Source organism: Trichechus manatus, unplaced genomic scaffold (genome assembly GCF_000243295.1).
Source record: "Trichechus manatus latirostris isolate Lorelei unplaced genomic scaffold, TriManLat1.0 scaffold00103, whole genome shotgun sequence".
Classification (NCBI taxonomy): domain Eukaryota; kingdom Metazoa; phylum Chordata; class Mammalia; order Sirenia; family Trichechidae; genus Trichechus; species Trichechus manatus.
The window spans coordinates 5,386,244-5,408,063 of NW_004444039.1; the positions used below are offsets into that span (position 1 = coordinate 5,386,244).

Consider the following 21,820-nt stretch of genomic DNA (forward strand, 5'->3'; position numbering starts at 1 on the left):
GGGCACACCATGCCAGGGGTTGGTAACCAAAGACAAAAACAATATGTGTACTAATTGTTTAATGAGAAATTAATTTGTTCTGTAAAACTTCATCTGAAGCACAATAAAAAATAAAGATAAATAAATAAAATGTCTGCTAGAATTCTAAAACTTAAAAGAATCACCAAGAAAGCAAATCTACAATTCATGTTCATCTAATTTAAATACTAACAGATTATGCTGCATTTTGTAAAAGAGTAAATTAAACATGGACAGAGAAATCAGACAACAATAAACAACACAGTCATACTTTATTACTAGTGTGTCAAACCAGACCACTTTATCAGTGAGTTAAAGCAGCAGAAGCAATGGCAATTTTCCATTTTAACTTTTAACAGGCTTGAAATCCGTAGCAAAATATAGAAGAATTATATTAACAAAAATAAATTTTCTTCCTTTTCTTATATTAAAAACTCTTAAAAGATCTCTTTATTATCACATTATAATGCATATAATTGCAAGCATATATGCAATGTGTATTCTGAATATTTACATTCAATTTAAATTGGCAGAAATTTAATTTCCCTGTCACAACCTGCTCATTTCCTATTACAAAACAAGTCGCAAATACAAGTAAATCTGGGAACCAAACTTAGAATTCATGTACATAAAACACTAGCAAGCCTCCATGGATACAAATATACCTTTACAAGAAGCTCAAACCTCACCGTTTTGCTCATTATAACAACAGCATATGTCTCATTTAGTGATCTGTGGAAAAGATAGGTGGATTTTTATTATGACAATCCACTTGGGAATGTCTGACAGCTGTGCACAAAAGAGCTTCACAAATCTTTGTGAGAAGACTGTCCCAGAGGAAGGGTGATTGTGTTTGGAATCTACCTTTGTGCCCTTCGTTTCAATACGTATTATGTGCAGTGTAACCCCTGATACACAGAATGAACAAGCACACCAAAATTAATTATTTCCCTTACTGAGTACTTTCCTAACAAAATAATTAGCCTTGTGGAACAAAGAAATCTTCTTGGGCTGCAAACCCACAGGTCACAGAGACCAGGTACTAAAAGACTTGACAAGAGTCTCCAAATGCTTAAGCTGTTCTTTTACAACAATAAAGAAACTTTAAGAGATGCATTACTTGCGAAAGGCATTATGGACAAATGAGATCTAGGTAGTATACTAAAAGGTGTCTAATGAGAGTCAATGTACCTCTTGAAAGATCAAATCTCAGAAAGTAACCTGGACCGTAGGATAATCTTGTTCATGAAACGCCAGTAATAGTCTCCCTGATAGATGCCCTCTCAAATTTTGTACAGAAGAAAACAAAACAATAATGCATCAGCTTAGGTCATATCAAAACAAAGATGCAAACTCAGTAACATGGTTGTCATTCTCTTACATCACTTTGTTATCTAAGAATTAACAGAATCATTTGTTCTAGATGAAGGCAACAATCTTTTTTAAAGTAGGCCATACTTAATAAAAAAGTAATAGAGAATACATAAAACAAACTTTAACAGCATTGAAAAGAGAAACAGTCAGCTCCACAATAACAGTAGGAGACTTCAACACACCACTTTCGGTGAAGGAAAGAACATCTCGAAAGAAGCTCAATAAAGACACGGAAGATGTAAATGCCACAATCAACCAACTTGACCTCATAGACATATATGAATACTCCACCCAAAAGCAGCCAAGTATACTTTCTTTTCCAATGCACAAGGAACATTCTCCAGAAGAGATCACATACTAGACCACAAAACAAGCCTTAATAAGAATCCAAAACATCAAACTATCATAAAGCATCTTTTCTGACCATAAAGCCATAAAAGTAGAACGCAATAACAGAAAAAGCAAGGAAAGAAAATTCAAATACATGGAAACTGAACAACACCTTCCTCAAAAACTACTGGGTTATAGAAGAAATCAAGGAGAAAATAAATTCACAGAATCAAGTGAGAATGAAAATACATCCTACCAGAACCTTTGGGACACAGCAAAAGCAGTGCTCAGAGGTCAATTTATAGCAGTAAATGCACACATCCAGAAAGAAGAAAGGGCCAAGATCAAAACATTAAGCCTACAACTCGAACAAGCAGAAAGAGACCAGCAAAAGAAGCCCACAGGAAATAGAAGAAAAGAAATAATAAAAATTAGGGCAGAAATAAATAAGAGAACAGAAAAACAACTGAAAGAGTTAATAAGATCAAAAGCTGGTTCTTTGAAAAGATCAACAAAATGGATAAACCACTGGCCAAACTGACAAAAGAAAAACAGGAGAGGAAGCAGATAACCCAAGCAAGAAATGAGATGGGTGATATCACAACAGACACAACTGAAATTAAAAGAATCATAACAGAATACTATGAAAAACTGTACTCTAACAAATTTGAGAACCTAGAGGAAATGGACAAATTTCTAGAAACATACTACCTACCTAAACGAACGTAAACAGAGGTAGAACAACTAAAGAAACCTGTAACAAAAGAAGAGATTGAACAGGTAATCAAAAAACTCCCAACAAAAAAAACCTCAGCCCTGATGGCTTCACTGGAGAATTCTACCAAACTTTCAGAGAAGAGTTAACACAAGAGTACTACTAAAGGTATTTCAGAGCATAGAAAAGGATGGAATACTCCCAAACTCATTCTATGAAGCCAGCATAACCCTGATACCAAAACCAGGTAAAGACGCCACAAAAATACAAAATTACATACCAATATCCCTCAAGAACACTGACACAAAAATCCTCAACAAAACTCTAGCCAATGGAATTCAACAACGTATCAAAGAAATAATTCACCATGACCCAATGGGATTCACACCAGGTATACAGGAATGGTTAAACATTAGAAAAACAATCAATGTTATCTATCACATAAATAACAAACAAAACCGCAGGATCTTATCAATTGATGCAGAAAAGGCATTTGGCAAAGTCCAACACCCATTCATGATAAAAACTCTCAGCAAAATAGGAATAGAAGTGAAATTCCTCAGCAAAATAAAGCGCATTTATAAAACCCAACAGCCAACACCATCCTAAATGGAGAGTCTGAAAGCATTCCCCTTGAGAACCAGAACCAGATAAGGGTGCCCTTTACCAACACTTTTACTCAACCTTGTGCTGGAGGTCCTAGGCAGAGCAATAAGGCAAGAAAAAGAAATAAAGGGCATCCAGATTGGTAAGGGAGAAGTATCTCTTTGCAGATGATATGATCTTAAACACACAGAAAATCCCAAAGAATCCACACGAAAACTACTGGAACTAATAGAAGATTTCAGCGAAGTATTAGAATATAAGATAAACATACAAAAATCAGTTGGATTCCTCTACACCAACAAAGAGAACTTCAAAGAGGAAATCACCAAATCAACACCATTTACAATCGCCCCCAAGAAGATAAAATACTTAGGAATAAATCTAACCAGAGATGTGAAAGTCCTACACAAAGAAAACCATAAGACGCTACTGCAAGAAACCAAAAGAGACCTACCTGAGCAGAAAAACATACCTTGCTCATGGATAGGAAGACTCAACGTAGTGAAAGCGTCAACTCTACCCAAAGGGATCTACAGATACAGTGCAATCCTGATCCAAATTCCAACAACATCTCTTAATGAGATGGAGAAAAAAAATCACCAACTTCATATGGAAAGGGAAGAGGCCCTGGATAAGTAAAGCATTACTCAAGAAGAACAAAGTGGGAGGCTTCACACTACCTGATTTTAGAATCTACTATACCACCACACTAGTCAAAACAGCCTGGTACTGGTACAACAGATACATAGACCAATGGAACAGAATTGAGAATCCAGACATAAATTCATCCACCCATGAGCAGCTGATATTAGCCAAAGGCCCAAAGTCCATTAAATGGGGAAAAGCCAGTCTCTTTAACAAATGGTGCTGGCATAACTGGTACCTATCTGCAAAAAAATGAAACAAGACCCATACCTCACACCATGCACAAAAACTGAAAATGGATCAAAGATCTAAATATAAAATCTAAAACCATAAAGATCATGTGAGAAAAAATAGGGAAAATGCTAGAAGCCCCAATACTTGGCATAAACAGAATACAAAACATTATTAACAACGCACAAACATCAGAAGAGAAACTAGATAACTGGGAGCTCCTAAAAATCAAACACTTAATGCTCATCAAAAGACTTCACCGAAAAAGTAAAAAGACAACCTACAGACTAGGAAAACATTCTTGGCTATGACAAATCCAATCAGTGTCTAATGTCTAAAATCTACAAGATACTGCAAAACCTTAACAACAAAAAGATGAATAACTCAATTGAAAAATGGGCAAAGGATATGAACAGGCACTTCACCAAAGACAACATTCAAGCAGCAGATACACGAAGAAATGCTCACAATCATTAGCCATTAGAGAAATGCAAATCAAAACTACAAGATACCATCTCACCCCAACAAGGCTAGCATTAATCCAAAAAACACAAAATAATAAATACTGGAGAGGCTGTGGAGAGACTGGAACACTTATACACTGCTGGTGGGAATGTAAAATGGTACAACCACTTTGGAAATCGATTTGGTGCTTTCTTAAAAAGCTAGAAATAGAAGTACCATACGATCCAGCAATCCTGCTCCTTGGGATATATGCTAGAGAAATAAGAGCCATCACATGAATAGATATACGCACACCCATGTTCACTGCAGCACTGTTCACGATAGCAAAAAGATGGAAACAACCTCGGTGCCCATCAACGGACAAATGGGTAGACAAATTATGGTATATTCACACAATGGACTACTATACAATGATAAAGAACAATGATAAATTCAAGAAACATCTCACAACATGGATGAACTTTTTCAGTCAGCTGCAAAAGGACAAATATTGTCTGAGACCACTACCATAAGAAATCAAGAAAAGGTTTAAACACAGAAGAAACATTCTTTGATGGTTACAAGGGTGGGGAGGGAGGGAGAGGGGAATTCACTAACTAGATAATAGACCAAAATCATCTTAGGTGAAGGGAAGGACAAAACACACTACAGAGGAGGTCAGCACAACTGGACTAAACCAGAAGCAAAGAAGTTTCCTGAACACAACCAAATACTTCAGGGGACAGAGCAGCAGTGGTGGGGGTCTGGGGACCATGGTCTGGGGGGACATCTAGGTCAATTGGCATAACGAAGTTTATTAAGAAAATGTTCTGCATCCCACGTTGCTGAGTGGCATCTGGGGTCTTAAAAGCTTGTGAGCAGCCATCTAAGATGCATCAATCGGTCCCAGCCCACCTGGGGCAGAGGAGAATAAAGAACACTAAAGACACAAGGAAAATATTAGCCCAAGAGAGAAAAGGAGCCACGTAAACCAGAGACTCCATCAGCCTGAGACCAGAAGAGCTAGATGGTGCCCAGCTACCACCAACGACCGCCCAGACAGGGAACACAACAGAGAGTCCCTGATGGAGCAGGAGAAAAGTGTGGTGCAGAACTCAAATTCAGGTAAAAAGATTAGACTTAATGATCCGAGTGAGACTAGAGGAACCCCCGAAGACACGGCCCCCAGACTCTGTTAACCCAGAACTAACCATTTCCAAAGCCAACTCTTCAGACAAAGATTAGACTGGACCATAAAACCAAATAATACTCATGAAGAGAGTGCTTCTTAGTTCAAGTAGATACACGAGACTAAATGGGCAGCTCCTGTCCGGATGCAGGATGAGAAGGTGGAGAGGGACAAGAGCCGGCTGCATGGACACAGGAAACCTGGAGTAGAAAGGGGGAGTGTGCCGTCACATTATAGGAGTTACGACTAGGGTCACGTAACAATATGTGTATAAATTTTTGTATGAGAAAGTAACTTGAGCTATAAACTTTCACCTAAAGCACAATTAAAAAAAAAAAAAGTAATAGACAAGCACTTGATATTTAAATGTCAATAAAGAAGTAGGATTAGACTACCCTCTAGTGGACGTTCAAGAGAATTCAATAAATACTTTTCAAACATCTCCTCCCAGTTTTATGATAAAATGCACAGTGATTATGTCACTGATTAAGAAAGTATACAGAATCTGGATGAAAATATTCCACTTCACCCTTAAATACTTTCTGTCAATGTGAGAATATGACGATACTGTTCATCCTATCATGTTTAAGGCTGTGCTTTTACGTTCTAAACTATTTTGCTGTACAAGCTAAACTGAGTAACGCCCCACCCAGACCCTTCTGTCGGAAGAGAAGGATGGTTTTGCAAATTTGCAAAGGCTAGCGAGGCTCCCACTATGATGTCAGCACCCTGATACAGGTGCCCAGTCGCGATCACTGATGCATTCCTGGAGCCTATAAACAGCACAGAGCTCACAGCAGAGGCCTGGGTAAAGTGCTTCACATTCTGTCAGCCAGTTTAATCCTCCAACAACACTGTGAGCCAGGTACTCTCATTATCTGCATTTCTCACAAGAGGACACCAAAGCTGGGAGCCATGAGGAGGCCTGCATGAGGTGTCACAGTTAGGAAGCTGTGGAATCTGGATCCAAACTCAGGTGATCTGAGTCCAGAGCTCTTGCTTTTCCAGTTCCCAGCATAACATTATCATTCCTTTTTTAAATGACAAGCCTTACCAGTGATTATCAGTTAAACAGGCTTTTGTAAGCTGGATGACATGCCATCGGAAAACAACAAAAATGGATTACCTGTTCTTACTTTGCAATTCCAGAGGGGCAAGGTCACCTGTAGTCATATTCATTAACCCATGGGATAACACAGCTAAAAGCCTCATCAAAATTCCAGGTTGATCACGTCATATAAATCCTTTACTCTTTAATAAGGACAGACTCTCTAGAGAGCAAGAAAAGACCAACAAAGTGAAGTGTCCTGGAAAACGGAGGGACTGAGCGGGTATGGTATTAGATGTGCCAGAGAAAGGGTACACAGTTCAATGAGGTTCAGGGAATTCTGTGACTAAATACAGGCTGCTTACAGTTTTCTCCGAAGTTGTTTTTCCTTTTTATTACTGCTTGACTATCTAAAGCTTTGGAATATCATATCAAGGTATTTAGGCAATGATAGGAGATATTTTGAAGCTACCAAAATAAAATAAAGAATTCAGTAGTATATTAGTACACTTTTAAAACTTTAACTGCTTCTAATATACTAAGAATAATGAACAAACTCATTAAAACGGATTCATAAAGTACATTAATAATACAGATATATATTGATACAACCTAACCCATCATATGTGGCCTCAAAATGTTTTCCTGTTGTAAAGAATAAGAACATCAAGACAGATTCCACAAAGCTTAAAATGCTTAGCCAAAAGTTTTCGGTTTCAAAACATCTATGAACTTATTCTACGCCAGCAAGTACTATCGTTGTTTTCTGCTGTCCAGTCAATTCTGACTCACAGAAACCGTACTGAACAAAGTAGGACTGCCGCTTCAGATTTCCTAGGCTGTAGTTTTTACGGGAGTAAATTGCCAGGTCTTTCCTCCCACAGAGCAGCTGATGGGTTCAAACTGCCGACCGTCCAGTTAGCAACCGAGCACTTAATCACTGCACCACCAGGGCTTCTTCAACAAATACTAGGCCTCTAGAATTCCAAGTTTTGACCTGTTATCTTCTAAAGTCAGTCACTCATTAGTGAGTGTAAATATCAGGCAAATAACAGCAATAGATTAAAACCCAAAAGTAGCATATATTTCAAATGCTAATGGATAATTCATACTGGCAATATGTATAAAAACTAACCATCTAGATTTTAGAGGTATCTTATAAGCAATCTAGGTCCCTAGGTTGCACAAAAGGAAGAAAGACCTGGAATCTGCTTCCATAAAGATTATAGCCAAGAAAACCTTACGGAGCAGTTCTACCCTGTAACATAAGTCGGAGTCAGCTCGATGGCAATGAGTTTGGGTTTTTTTGTTTTTTGTTTCTAAGTAATCCAAATTAACCCTCCAAACAGAGCTCAGTATAAGTCAGACATACACTAAGAAAAAAACACCGATTCAAGTATTTAGTTACCTGACTATCTGCCCAGAATAGTATTTCAGAAAGTCCATCAGCTTTAATTTGTCTTCAGTGGTAGCTGTTCTCAGATTGGTAAAGAAAGATAATTCAACATTTGGGGGGCATGTCCTATTCATTTAAGAAGCCAAAATACAGTTTCTGAAGAGGAAGGTCATGTATCACTAAATATCAAATTTTTTTTCCAGGATTTTACAATCCTAAAGACAATGGAAATGCAGTATATTCTATTTTAAGAAAGAGAAAAACTGCATTTCCTAAGTAGAATTAACCATGAAAATAAATAGAACTGTGGCAAAAACACAATTAATCAACAGAGTGGTATTCAAAAAGAACAACTATCTATAAACATGTTACTCTCAGGTGGAAAAAAAAATGCAGGGAGGTTACTGCAGGAAAGTATCTAAGCCTCTGCGAAGAAATATACAACCAATGAAAAGCAAGCAACTCAAAGGGATGCAGGATGGCAAGCTAAAAGAAAGAGGCTGAAAAGAAAATTCCAAATATTCTGGAGGCTATTTATATCAGTCAGTTATCCAAAGCTTGAGAAAAATTATTCCCATACTCACAAGAGGGAAATAATGCAGAGAATAACCACAGCTATTTTTCACATCGTTTCCATGTCCTATGTCTTGTCATCCAGGGCTGCTGTAACAGAAATACCACACGTGGATGTAGCTCCACCAGTAAGTGCCTGGAGGTACCCCACTCCGCCAGTAAACTTTAGCTGAAAGGCACTCAGCTCTCTCACTCCGTGGGTTGGCTCCAGCGCTGTCTGGCACTGGTCTCCTGGTCCTGCTGCTGCCAGTCCTACTGATGCACAGTTTCAAAACCGCTTCCACGTTTTAGGTAGCTCCTAGAGCAGCACCCCACTCCTGGTACCAAATTCTGTCTTGGTCATCTAGTGCTGCTCTAACAGAAATACCGCAAGTGGATGGTTTTAACAAACAGAGATTTATTTTCTCACAGTCTAGCAGGCAAGAAGTCCAAATTCAGGGTGCCAGCTCCAGGGGAAGGCTTTCTCTCTCTGTTGGCTCTGGAGGATGGTCCTTGTCATCAATCATCCCTTGGTCTAGGAGCTTCTGCCTGCAGGAACCTCGGGTACAAAGGATGAGCTCTGTTCCTGGTACTGCTTTCTTGGAGGCGTGGGTCCCCGTCTCTCTGCTCACTTCTCTCTTTTATATCTCAAAAGAGATTGGCTTAAGACACATCTAATCTTGTAGACCTCATCAATATAATGCTGGCTAATCCATCTCATTAACATCATAGTGATAGTATTTACAACCAAAAAACCAAACCCCTTGCCGTCGAGTCGATTCCAACTCATAGCACCCTACAGGACCGAGTAAAACTGCCCCACAGGGTTTCCAAGGAGCACCTGGTAGATTCAAACGGCTGACCTTCTGGTTAGCAGTGGTAGGTCTTAACCACTACACCACCAGGGTTTCCATATTTACAACACATACAGAAATCACATCAGATGACAAAATGATAAGAGACACTCATACAATACTGGGAATCATGACCTAGCCAAGCTGACAGATATTTTGGGGGGACACAATTCAATCCATGACATCTTACCTTCAGAAATAAGAAAACACAGATCCCACAAGGCACATGTAACAGTCAGGTGGCTTTAAGGATACAGCTCATGCAAGATGTTGCCCAAAGGCCTATAGAGAGCTGCTATCTGAACTGCCTCATCACCCAGTGAGGATGACATCCTCTAGGCTGGGATCCTGAGTCCATATCTTAGGAACTCTGTGACCCAGAGAAAGTCACATTTTTCTTTATCTGTAAAGTAGGGATAATAAAAGCTACTTTTGTAGGGTTGTTGTGAGGATTAAAGATAACGTTTGCACAGCACCTAACAATCTAAGACATAGTAAAAAACCAGTTGCCATTCAGTTGATTCTGACTCATGGCGATCCCGTGCGTTGCAGAGTACAACTGCGCTTGTATGGTTGTACTCAAGTACAACTCTGAGCGGGTCTGAACCACCAACTTCTTGGTTATTAGTCGAGCGTTTAACCTTTGTGCCACCCAAGAACATTCCAAATACCATTTGTGCCTTTTATTCACACACAAAAACTGTTCCATGATTTGTTAACTACTTGTTCTGTAAATAATTTTGGTTTGTTTTTAATAAGGTAATACTGTAAAACAAAGATATGATAGGGTACCTCAGCTTCTCACCTATAAGACTGGATCAGATTATTAGCTCAGGAAGAGTTTATCTCCTGTGTAGGTAGCTCCTACCTCCTACATCAACTGAGATCTTAAGCTTGGTTTAAAAAATACCAAAAAAGAAAACAGTTGTTGGGGAGCAGATTCCACCTCATACCAACGTAGCCACGATGTTATCCTAAGATGTGGCAGCGTCAACCAGAAAAGACAATTTTCTGAACATAAACCTAAGAAATAAAGAATATCAGCATAACTCATCCAAACGAAAACAACAAAAAAATATAAACTTCCACAGGGTATAAATTTAGCCATACTGGTTCCCTCGTTTAATTGAATTTGCTCATCTGCTCTCTTCAGTTTGTGGAGAAAGTAGCGTACGGCAGGACATGAAGGTTTAAGAAGACACTGAATTTTTAAAACAACAACTAAAACCAAGAACGTCCTACAGTCAGGACAAAGTCAGCACAAAGTCACCCGAGCCCCTTGTAGTTTCTAGGTTCATACTTTTAAACAAAGAGCGCTAATGTCCGTAAAGACAACACCAAGTCACTTCAAGAATCAACAAAATTGTAAATTATGTTTCCTAAGCTGAAATGAAGCAGAAAAAGTTATTGGCATAGTTTAGAAATTATTTCCACACTTTGAATCATTTTCTGTCTGATCCTCAGTTAATGAGAATATGAAATTCATTGGAACTCATTACTTTCCCCAAATTCCTGTTAACCAAGAATTTATCTACTCTTAGAAAGCTTGAAGTTCTACCACGTCTTACCCAAATTATCTTCAATTCTATAAGTAACGCAGAGATACAAACATAAAACTTACTCAGGTTTGCTTGCATGGATTCTAAATCTGCTATTAAACCTGGAAGCTGCTGGAGCTGTTCCTGTAACTCTACCAGGCTGGTCTTCTTTCTCTCCCAGAACGCTGAAAGCATCACCACCTCGCTGTCCACCAGCTGCATCACCGAAGAGGAATGGGAAAGCCAAACCAGATTTTAGACACGAAGAAACTACAGTCAGCATAATGAGATTTAGTCAATGTTATCTTTAACAATCCCTCCACTGAGGAGAGATGACAGCACATGCTAGAGAAGACTGAAGTTGGTTTCTTTTTTAGGAAAGAACCAAGTTGATATTCAGTGCAGCAAACCTCAAATCACTGCTTGTGTAACTGCATCTTAACCCAGAGAAGAGACAGTTCAGAAATGACCTTAGAAATCACTTCTAAGTATACCCTGTTTTTAAGTAAACCATGAATTTGAAAATCCAAATCTAGAAAAAAATAAAACAAAAAACTGCCACTAACAACTGAAAAGAAAAACAAAAACCCAAAACATAATTAATGGGTAATCTTTGCTTCACAAAAGGAATTCTTCTAAAAGAAAAGTCCCCTGATGCATTTAAAATATACTATGATTTCATTTACATTTAAACAGGGACACTTACCACATAAAGTAAGGTAAACGGTACTTATATACGAAGGAATTATTGAGGCAACCCATCAATTCCAGAAAAAGGAGAAAAGGAGTCAGAAGGAATTCAAATGCAAAGAGCCCCTGACAGTAGGGTAGTTTGATACTAGACTAGCCTAAGATAATTCTACCTTCTCTTCCTGAAGATTGTAAAGAAAATGATAGGCATCAGTTTTTCCCAGACAATTATGTTTTGGTTTCAACATGGTGAGTGGGGAACAGGCCTAGAGTAAGATTTAGAAAGAGCAAGAAGAGGTCATCTTTTGGAAAATCAACTATAAGGAAGAACTGTGAAGTGCATTTATTTCTGCACAATAAAAATAAAAAGTTGTGAAACTCATTGTATAACAGAAGAAAATATACTTGAAATTTTATATATGTCACTGAGCTCAAAGTTAAGTTATAAAAAAAAATAATTTACACATCCTAACATTAAGATTTTTCAAAAGTTGGAATCTGAGTACAACTGATTCTCATTGAATCTCACTAAAATAAAAAACTTTAGAGGAATGAATACACCAAAATGATGCATAAAATTATTTGTACATGGTGCTAGGTTGTGTTTGTTCCACATTTTAATATTCTAGGAATTCAGCTACCATAAAGAGGTTAGAAAAACGCCTATTTCCTCACTCGATCCCCATGCTCAATGCACCTCTCTATTGCTTTGCAGCTCAGACTGGAGGGACAACTATACCATCTCTCACATACAAGCCTCAACTGAGCAGGGCAGGTGACAACAAGCTTGACTTGAGTTGCACTGTTCATTAATTTTGTGTATTCAGAAATGCCTACTGCCAACTGGTCTTTATAAAGACTGTCTTAGTCATCTAGTGCTGCTATAACAGAAATACCACAAGTGGATGGCTTTAACAAACAGAGATTTATTCTCTCACAGTCTAGGACGATAGGAAGTCGAATTCAAGGTGCCAACTCCAAGGGAAGGCTTTCTCTGTTGGCTCTGGAGGAAGGTCCTTGTCATCAATCTTCCCCCAGTCTAGGAGCTTCCCAATGCAGAGACCCCAGGTCAAAAGGACGCACACCCCTCCTGGTTCTTCATTCTTGGTGGCATGAGGTCCCCATCTCTCTGCTTGATCCTCTTTTATATCTCAAAAGAGATTGACTTAAGACAACCTGATCTTGTAGGCTGAGTCCTGCCTCATTAACATAACTGCCTCTAATCCTGCTTCGTTAACATCCCAGAGGTAGGATTTACAACAAATAGGAAAATCACATCAGATGAGAAAATGGTGGATAATCACACAATACTGAGGCTCATGGCCTAGCCAAGTTGACACTTATTTTTTGGGGACACAATTCAATCCATGACATTCTACCCTTTGCCCCCCCAAATTCATGTCCGTGCTACATGTAAAACATCGTAACATACCAAAAGTCTTAACTCCAAGTCCGAAATCCAAAAACTCCTCTTCATCTGTGAAATCTAGAATACAAGTTATCTACTTCCAAAGTACAATGGTGTAACAGGCACAAGGTAGATATTTCCATTACAAATGGGAGAAATTGGAGGGAAAGAAGGGATAACAGGCACCAAGCAAGTCAGCAGAACATATTACATTAGCCCTCAAGGCTTTGAAAATAATCCTCTGTTCTCTGAGACCATTTAGGCAATGGCCCTGCCCTCCAGACTCTGGGTGTTGGCCACACTCTCCGGATTCTGAGTGGAGGCCCCTCGGCCCTGGGCTTCAGCTTCATCTTCTAGGCCCACTGGAAACACAACTCTGCTCCGCTGGATTCAGGCGGCCCCATTCTCCTAGTCCATCTGTGTGGTGACTCCACCTCCTTGGCCCCAACAGGCCCTATTCTTCTGCCCCTTGGGCATGGCAGCCCCGACCTCTCAGCTTTGGGCAGCAGACCCAGCCCCATCCTACTGGCACTCAGGAAGGGCAGCCCCACACTCCAGAACCGAGCTGGTGAAGATCTGACTCTTTGAAACCTAGGAGGCTGTGGCTCCACCCTTTGAAGCCCCAGAGGTCCCGGCTGTACACTTTGAGACTGAGGTAGCTCTGCTTCCTGTGTTCCTTGTCTCTTCAGCTTCAGCTTCTGCTTCCTTGGGTTCGCGGCCCCCGGGGACTTTGGGGTGGCCCAGAGTCTGCCCTGCTGGGCAGGTGTTCCAAAGCTCTGTAGCTCCACCAATAAGTGCCTGGAGGCACGCCACTCCTCCAGTACACTTCGGCAGGAAGGCACTCAGCTCTCTTGCTCTGTGGGTTGACAAGCCTAGCTCCACCAATAAGTGCATGAAGACACCCCACTCCACCAGGAAGCCTCCTGAGCAAAGGCCCTCAGCTCTTGCTCCATGGGTCGGCTCCAGCGCTGTCTCACACTTGTCTCCTAGTTCTACACAATTCAATCCATGACAAAGACCTCTAAGAGTAGTTTAAAGAATGGTGATAATCAATACAGCTGTGATGCAAAGGCTCTGTGTTTACAAAATTCACTGACAATATTCAACGAGCTTCTACTGACCACCCACTACTTGCCAGGCACTATTTTAGGCACTGGACAGACAATAGTAAAGCAGAGCAATAAATCCTGCCCCCTAGGTGCTTATGTTCTGGTGTCAGGTCCAGAAATTCTCTGAGCTTCTTAGGGCTGTCTTTAGGACGAATAACATATTTTGTCTGGTACATCAGTGTATCTTTAGTTTGTCAAATTTAATTATTCTGCTTAACTGGGCTAATAATTTGAAATTTTATAATAAACAATTTTTAGGGATTAACCATTTCTTACTGAAAATTAAATGGCAAAATATTTAAATATTATGGAAGCAGACTGCCAGGCCTTTCTTCCACAGTGCTGCTGGATGGGTTTGAACCGCCAACCTTCAGGTTAACAGTTGAGTGCAAAACACTGGCACCACCCACGGCCCTAACTATAGTTCTGGGTGACGAAAAAGTTTGGAACTAGATAGTGGCAATGGTTGCACAACATCATGAATGTAATTAATGTCATTAAATTGTACACATAAAAATGGTTAAAATGGCAGATTTTATATATATTTACTACAACTTAAAAAAACCATACTCTATGCCTTTCACAAAATTGAAAATTATATTGTGAATACAGAATATAAGAACTGTATATAGAAAGAATATATCACAATGCACTGAAATATCTTTCAATTTAAAAGAATGAGGTTGAATAAATTCTCAGAAATCATTATCAATAATTACATAATAATACAAAAACGTTTTGTGCGCTTACTATGTGCTGCGCCCTGTGCTAAACAACTGACTTGTATTATCTCATCTAAACATCACAGCATTATCATCATCTCCATTTTACAGATGAGGAAATTGAGGCATAACAAAGCTAAGTCACTTTCCATGCGCCACACTGGATCTATTCAATCTCAAGGAATCTGACACATAAATCCATGCCCATCATCAATATCTTAGGGACTCTGCTATAGGGGCACATGAAAGGAGGAACAAAAGCAAAAATCTGTCCATAGAAAGGGTTCTGAAAACTATACTGTTACCTGTTCGTTATATGAGGTATAATTTTATGCTTAATGATGGGAAATTAGCTATCTTCAGAAGTCCAGTTTTTCCAACTTCAAATAACTCTGAATAAACCCAGATTTAACACCAGGAAATCAAGTATCAGTAGCCAGAAAAACTCATAGTGCTTCATTCAAAAATTCTTTCTGGTGGACGCTGAAGTCAGAAGAACCAAGAAAAAGCAGAGAGTACCTGTGATTTACACCATGGCCAACGGCAGGACCTTACTATGCGTGAACTCAACAGTTCAGAGTTTTGTTGGTTTGTTTGTGGGGGTTACATTGTTTCATTTGATTTCTAAAGAACTTGGTGTGGTAAAGGGCGTAAGGGGTATTAAACCATTTTATTGACAAGAGAACTAAGAGAGACTAAGCTATTCATCCAAGGTCATAATGTATTAGTGTGGCCAGGACTAGGAACAGGGATTTCCAATGCTCAGTTGAGTTTACTTTCAATTAGGCAGAGGAAATTCACTCTGGAACACAAACAGAGTGAAACAGTTTTAATTCAACCAGCCAACACATCAAATTATTCAATAAAACTATGAATCTTAAAGAGTTCCATTTGAAGGCAAGCAAATATTTCCTAATAAAGGGAACTGAAAGTAGACAATGAACTGGAAGTCTAACTTTGGAAAACTGCCCTCAAAGTCTAACCTCTAAATCATTATTAACAATGTATTAATTTATATATTGCTTGCGGGGGGAAAAAAAAAATCAAAGAATTGGTTTAGAAAAATTCTAGACCTTAAAGCTACTGCTGACCATGGCTGTTTGTTTTAGAAGATATGGCTCAGTTTTAAGATTATATGGCAAGAATTAGTTTTAAAGTAGATGATTATAATTTGTCAAACAAATGATTACGTTCTTGAATGAACAGTCCATGAGTATATTTTTCTGGGCAGGTGGAAGCTGTATGGTTAAAGGCCTTCAAAGACACTCAAGCATGGTCTGACAAGATATGCACATGCAGAATGCTGTGCAGATCAGAGACACCCACTTTAAACATTTACATATGTCTCAACAATATATCATACAGCGCTTTAAAATATATTTTCATTTTTTGAGCTGGGGATTATATTTCTCGAAAGCAATGGAGACATTTTAAATCAGATGTGGGTCTTAAAGTAACTGAGTACTCAACTATAACAAAAAAATTAACCTTAAAATCCCAAAACTGCATAAATTCAACAACAGATCTTACAGGAAATTCTTTCTCCTATACATGTATATTTTATTATGAAATGCTTCGTACATTCAAAACAATAATGTTAGTTAACGCTCCCGTACAGGACATAAAAAACCCAAAACCAAACCCGTTGCTGTTGAGTCAATTCTGACTCATAGGACATAGCAGAACTGCCCTACAGGGTTTCCAAGAAGCAGCTGGTGGATTCGAACTGCCAACTTTTTGGTTAGCAGCCCAGCTCTTGACCACTGCGCTACCACAGCTACATGTACAGGACATAATAAAAAAACTGTTGCCATTGAGTCGATTCTGACTCATAGCGAACCTATAGGACAAAGCACAAATGTCCCACAGGGTTTCCAAGGAGCACTTGGTGGATTCAGACTGCGGACCTTTTGGTTAGCAGCCAAGCTCTTAACCACTGCACCACCAGGGCTCCTGTACAGGACAGAGTCTTCATTTGACCTTGTTTGTGGGATTCATTCATGTTGATACATGGAGATACAGTAGTTCAAAATTTTTCGCTGCTATATGGCATCTGATTTTATGAATACCATAATTTATCTTACAGATGGACTCTGGGACTATCTGAAGTTTGAATAAGCTGCCAAAACATTCTTGTACAAATCTCCTAGTGCACATATGTAAGAGTTTCGCAAATGAGTTACAGATGTGCCTAAGATACTGATGCCTTTCATCCCCCCGAGTGGCCCAACATGGCCCGCGGCAACTAGACCCACCTCGCTCCAGTCACCCCAACCTCCGGGAGCCTTACCTATTTATTCCAGTGTGCTAAACCAACATTATCAGGGGGAAAGCTTGGGATGTTGTTGTGGTGTGCAGATTCGGACTCAAAGCAACCCATATGACAGAGCAGAACTGTCCACAGGGTTTCCTAGGCTGTAATCTTTACAAGAGTAAATCGCCAGGTCTTTTGCCCAGCAGCCCCTGGTGGGTCCAAACTGCGGACCATTCAGTTAGCAGCAGAGTGCTTAACCATCGCGCCACCAGGGCTCCTGCTTGGGATGTAACGCCCTAGAAATATCCCTAGCAGTGGAATTGTCTGAAAGGTGTGTGCGACTTCAATTTCCATTTAATACCAGCTTGTTTTTTTCTACCATGATTGTGCCCATCGATTTACACTCCCCAGTTCTAGCTGTTCCTCATCACATGTCTTTCAAGGATGGAAACAAAACTGCAAATAATGACTGTCTGCGTAGAAAACACACGATTTCTGAAATTTGTGATACTCTCCTGACCGTAAATTTGTTGTTTTAATTGGCATTTCCCTGATGACTAAAGCGAGGTTGAACTTGTTATCATGTTTACAGGCCACGCACGTTTTCTGTAAAATGCAAGGTTGTATCTTTTGCTCATTTCTCTATTGGGTTACTTGTGCTTTTCTTACTGGTTTTCAGAAGTTATTTATTTTACAGACGCTTGTCTTCTGTTTGTGAAAGCTTGTGAGGGCTGACAGCCTTCTCATGGTGTTGCTTGATGAGCAGAATCAAATTTTGACAAAAAATATCAGTTTTTATTTGTGGTTTGGTGCTTTTAATGACTTAAGACATTTTTTTCTTAAATTCAGAGCCATTAAAAATTTTCTCTTTATTTTCTAAAATATTGATCATTTTACTTTCCACATTTATGTTTAATGGGGCCGAAATGTGGGCCAAGGTCTCTGAGTACTTTTACCCGACATTATACCAGAGGCTCTGAGCAGTGCAAGAGGACACCAGGAAATAAAAGGCGTGACAGACAGGAAGGGAAGAAACAAGCCCACCATCTACACAGAACCTCCAATAGAAATCATCACAATAAGAAGATTTACCAACATGGCTGAACATGGAAATCAAATACAGCCGGGTTTTGGTACAGATCAAGATAAAGACATTATCTTCTATTAAAAATTTACTAATAGTGGTAAATCACTAATAAAATTTCCTCAGATTTGTACTGTTTCTAAGATTGGCTTTGGCAGAAATTTCTAATATTTTGTCATTTCATCTAAGTCTTCAAATTTGTCAAGAGAAAAACTAACCTTTTTACTCTCTGCTAAAACTATAGTTATTATCTCCTTTAATTCTTAAATTTATTTGTGCTTTCAAAAATTCTCAACTGTTTATCTTTCCCCGCACACACCATCTCTCCCTCATTTTCTCTTTCTAGAATGTTTATTAGATATATTAGGTTGAATTGTGTGAAAATGCAGCTTTACAGATCAAAATTGGTCAAATATTAGCAATCTCATTCAGTTATATCTACAGACCTTTTACACCTATTCTCTGCCTATTAACTCCTCTTTCATATTTTCTATTTTCTTATCTCAGAGACGCTGTCTGGGTAATTTCTTTGGCTCTCCACTAACTCTTTCTTCAGTTGTTATCTAAGCACATTCTTTGAGTTATTAATTTCAGTGACCTTAAAAAATAATTTTTGATAGTATCTTATTTCTTACTCTTCGTAATCCATCTTCTATACCTATAAACATTTTATATATGCCTATTCAATGGTCAGGAAACCCTGGTAGCATAGTGGTTAAGTGCTATGGCTGCTAACCAAAAGGTTGGCAGTTCGAACCCACCAGGCGCTTCTTGGAAACTACGGGGCAGTTCTACTCTGTCCTGTAGGGTCGCCATGAGTCGGAATCGACTCGATGGTAACAGGTTTGGTTTGCTTTTTATTCAATGGTCTACATCTGATAGTGCAATATTCAAAGTCCTTTGTGGGTCTAAATCTAATTTTTTTGGTTCTGGTGACTCATACTTTTTGTGGTTTATTTGTGTATTTGGTAATTTTTTTAAATTCCAAGTTCATACTCGGTTGAATTAACCTTTGGGAATCCTAAGAGGCCTAGGTTAAGAAAGTCTCATTTGTGGAGAATTTGTGTTTGTTCTGTTTGGTGTCAAAGAACACAGTCATGTGTGGCCCTTTCATTTTCTAATCCTAGGGGTTCCCTGATCGTGGAGGAAGTACAAGTTAGAATCCCACACTCACGTGAAGCCAAGACCACGTAACAAATTCAGAAAGGAGACCACATATACTCCGAGTTGTTATGAAGGACAGGTTTCCTTGTTGACAACTTTTGCCAACAGGTAGTTTTTTTTTTCTGTTTTCCTAGCTTAATCTTTCACTGGGGGTAAAGCCACTTCAAAGGTCCAAGAATACAATTTATGCAGGAGTCTCAGACTCTGTTCCCTCCACGTAAAGTTACCTATCCTCATAAATCTCCAAGGAGTCTGGTATTAATATTTCACCCCAGCTTCCATGTTTTTTTTTAACTACTCTCATCTCAGTTCCCTGCTCATTTTGGGAGGCCGTTAGGATTACCCTTAATTTCTGTGAGATCAGTACATTAAAAAAATTTTTTTTAGTCTATCCAGCATTAAAGTGTTTTACAGTTGTAGGGCTTTTCAAATTATCTAGTCTGCCTTATTGCCAGAACCCCAAATTCCCTCTTTTCAGTTAATTTCTAAGAGAAACACTGATGTCTAAATTTCATCATATGTATTCCCATGTTCTATATAACAATTATAGCTGCACTAATGTAGGTAAATGGTAAAGAAAATCAGTCTCAATTAATTAAAAGACTCAAAAAAGTGTTTTTAGAAAGAAATAAAATGTTCTACGGAAATCAACAGCAAAGTATTTGACCTTGGCAAATGAAACTTTAAGTACATGTACCAAATAATTACAAATCACTTTTATTCATTATATATGCTATACGTAGTACCTGAGAATAGTTTGTTCTTCTAAGTGAATTGAGGATGACAACTGTTCGTCTGCTTGTTTCTGTATCTTTATATTTATTTAAGCTAAGCAAACTACTTAGGCACGTTGAGCAAAGTATAGCTTTTACCCAAATAATAATGAATTCTTAAACAGTGGATGCAAAGAGACTGCATCTTAGAGTTTACATATATTGCAAAGCCATTAGACTCAAATTCATAAGCATTATAACCTGATGAACCAAATATTTAGCTGCGACCTTGGAATAAACTCTCTAAGCCTGACTAAACTAAATGAGATCACTTCACTGAGACATTACTAAAATGTGCTTTTTACTCAGGGAGTTTCATAGTCGACTATTAAATTCAATTTTAGATACCCTGCAAAACATTTTAATACAAACACCTTATAAATTTCATTTGTTTAAAACTAGCATTTAACATTGAATAAAGAAATTTTCCCACAGGTTTAAGATCAGAACATTCTTTACCTCTCCAGCAATTGCACATTCCTTGGCCCTTCTGTGAAGTGCAGCCCATGTATCTTCATATCTAAGAAAAGCAGAAGTAATTCAAAACGTAAACCATACATAAAAAAATTAAAAAAAAAAATACAGAGGAACTTCTGGGAAGATAGTGGCATAAGCAGGTCTGAGATCCTGACCCTCCCGCACAAGCATCAAGAAAAGCAACTAGAAATCTGAACTCAACCCTGTAAGTAGGTGAACGAAGGCAACAATGAGCCACAGACTGCAGCAAGATGAAGGAGCATTTTAAACGGCAGAAGATCTTTTTCCATTTCCCCACCCCTTCCCACCAATCACAGCAGCCACATGGCTGCAGCGGAGCCCCAACTAACCCACGGTCCTCCTGTGCACAAAGAAGGGCCCTGGACCTCTGGTTCTGAAGTAAATATGAAAGACCTTACCAGTGCACTGTTCATTGTGTCTGTTCTGACCCGTGTGGGAGTGGCCTCTAGGGCAGAAACTTCAGTCTGGCCTAAATCAAAGGTCTCACGGGGCAGGCGAGGGAGCAATGAGCAAAGACTGAAGGCTGTGCCCACCTGGGAGTTCGTCATATTCAGAAAGAAGGGCCCCCAATCTCTAGCTCTGAAATGAACAGGACAGATTATGCTGGTGGACTGATGAGTGTGTCTGCTCTGACTGGTCCGGCAGCTGCCTGAAGGACTGAAACCTTGCTCTGGCCTGAATTAGAGCTCTCACGGCACAGGGAGGGAGTGCTGAGCAAAGACTAAAGGCTGTGCCTGCCTAAGAGATTTCTGCAGGAATCAGTGCCTTTGAAAGCACTGTGTATACAATGGGATTGAGAAAGCTAACACGTTGCAGTATTCTAATGTTTTGGCTTTGACAAAAAATCAGGCATACAGAGACACTGGAAAGGGCAGTCCATTCAAAAGAAGAAGACGAAATAAGAGAAATCATCCTATGAAAGCCCAGCTAATGAACAGATTAGAAAACTTCAAAACAAAAATATTAAACATGCTCAAAGAACTAAAGGAAAACATGGACAAAGAACTAAAAGAAATTAGGAAAATGATGCATGAACAAAACAGGAATATAAATAAAGAGACAGACACTACAAAAAAGAAACCAAAAACCTGGTGATCTAAGATAAATAAGTGAAATGAAAAACGCATAGTAAGAACTGAACAGTAAGTTTGAGCTCACAGAAGAAATAATCAGTAAAC

The 21,820-nt window shown here is 39.0% G+C and overlaps 1 protein-coding gene across 7 annotated transcripts in view; it reads right to left on the bottom strand.

The window, feature by feature from the left end:
• Positions 1-21,820, bottom strand: part of DTNBP1 (dystrobrevin binding protein 1) — a 156,201-nt gene that overhangs the window by 95,468 nt on the left and 38,913 nt on the right. For 5 of the 7 annotated variants that reach the window (XM_004382978.2, XM_023737474.1, XM_023737475.1 and 2 more), the window contains 2 exons: positions 20,604-20,664; positions 11,024-11,156 (listed from right to left, as the gene is read on the bottom strand). In XM_004382978.2, the coding sequence (XP_004383035.1) occupies positions 11,024-11,135 (112 nt within the window). In that variant the 5' untranslated portion in view covers positions 11,136-11,156; positions 20,604-20,664. The remainder of the gene's footprint in view (positions 1-11,023; positions 11,157-20,603; positions 20,665-21,820) is intronic. The other 2 variants (XM_023737477.1, XM_023737478.1) reach the window with 1 other exon arrangement.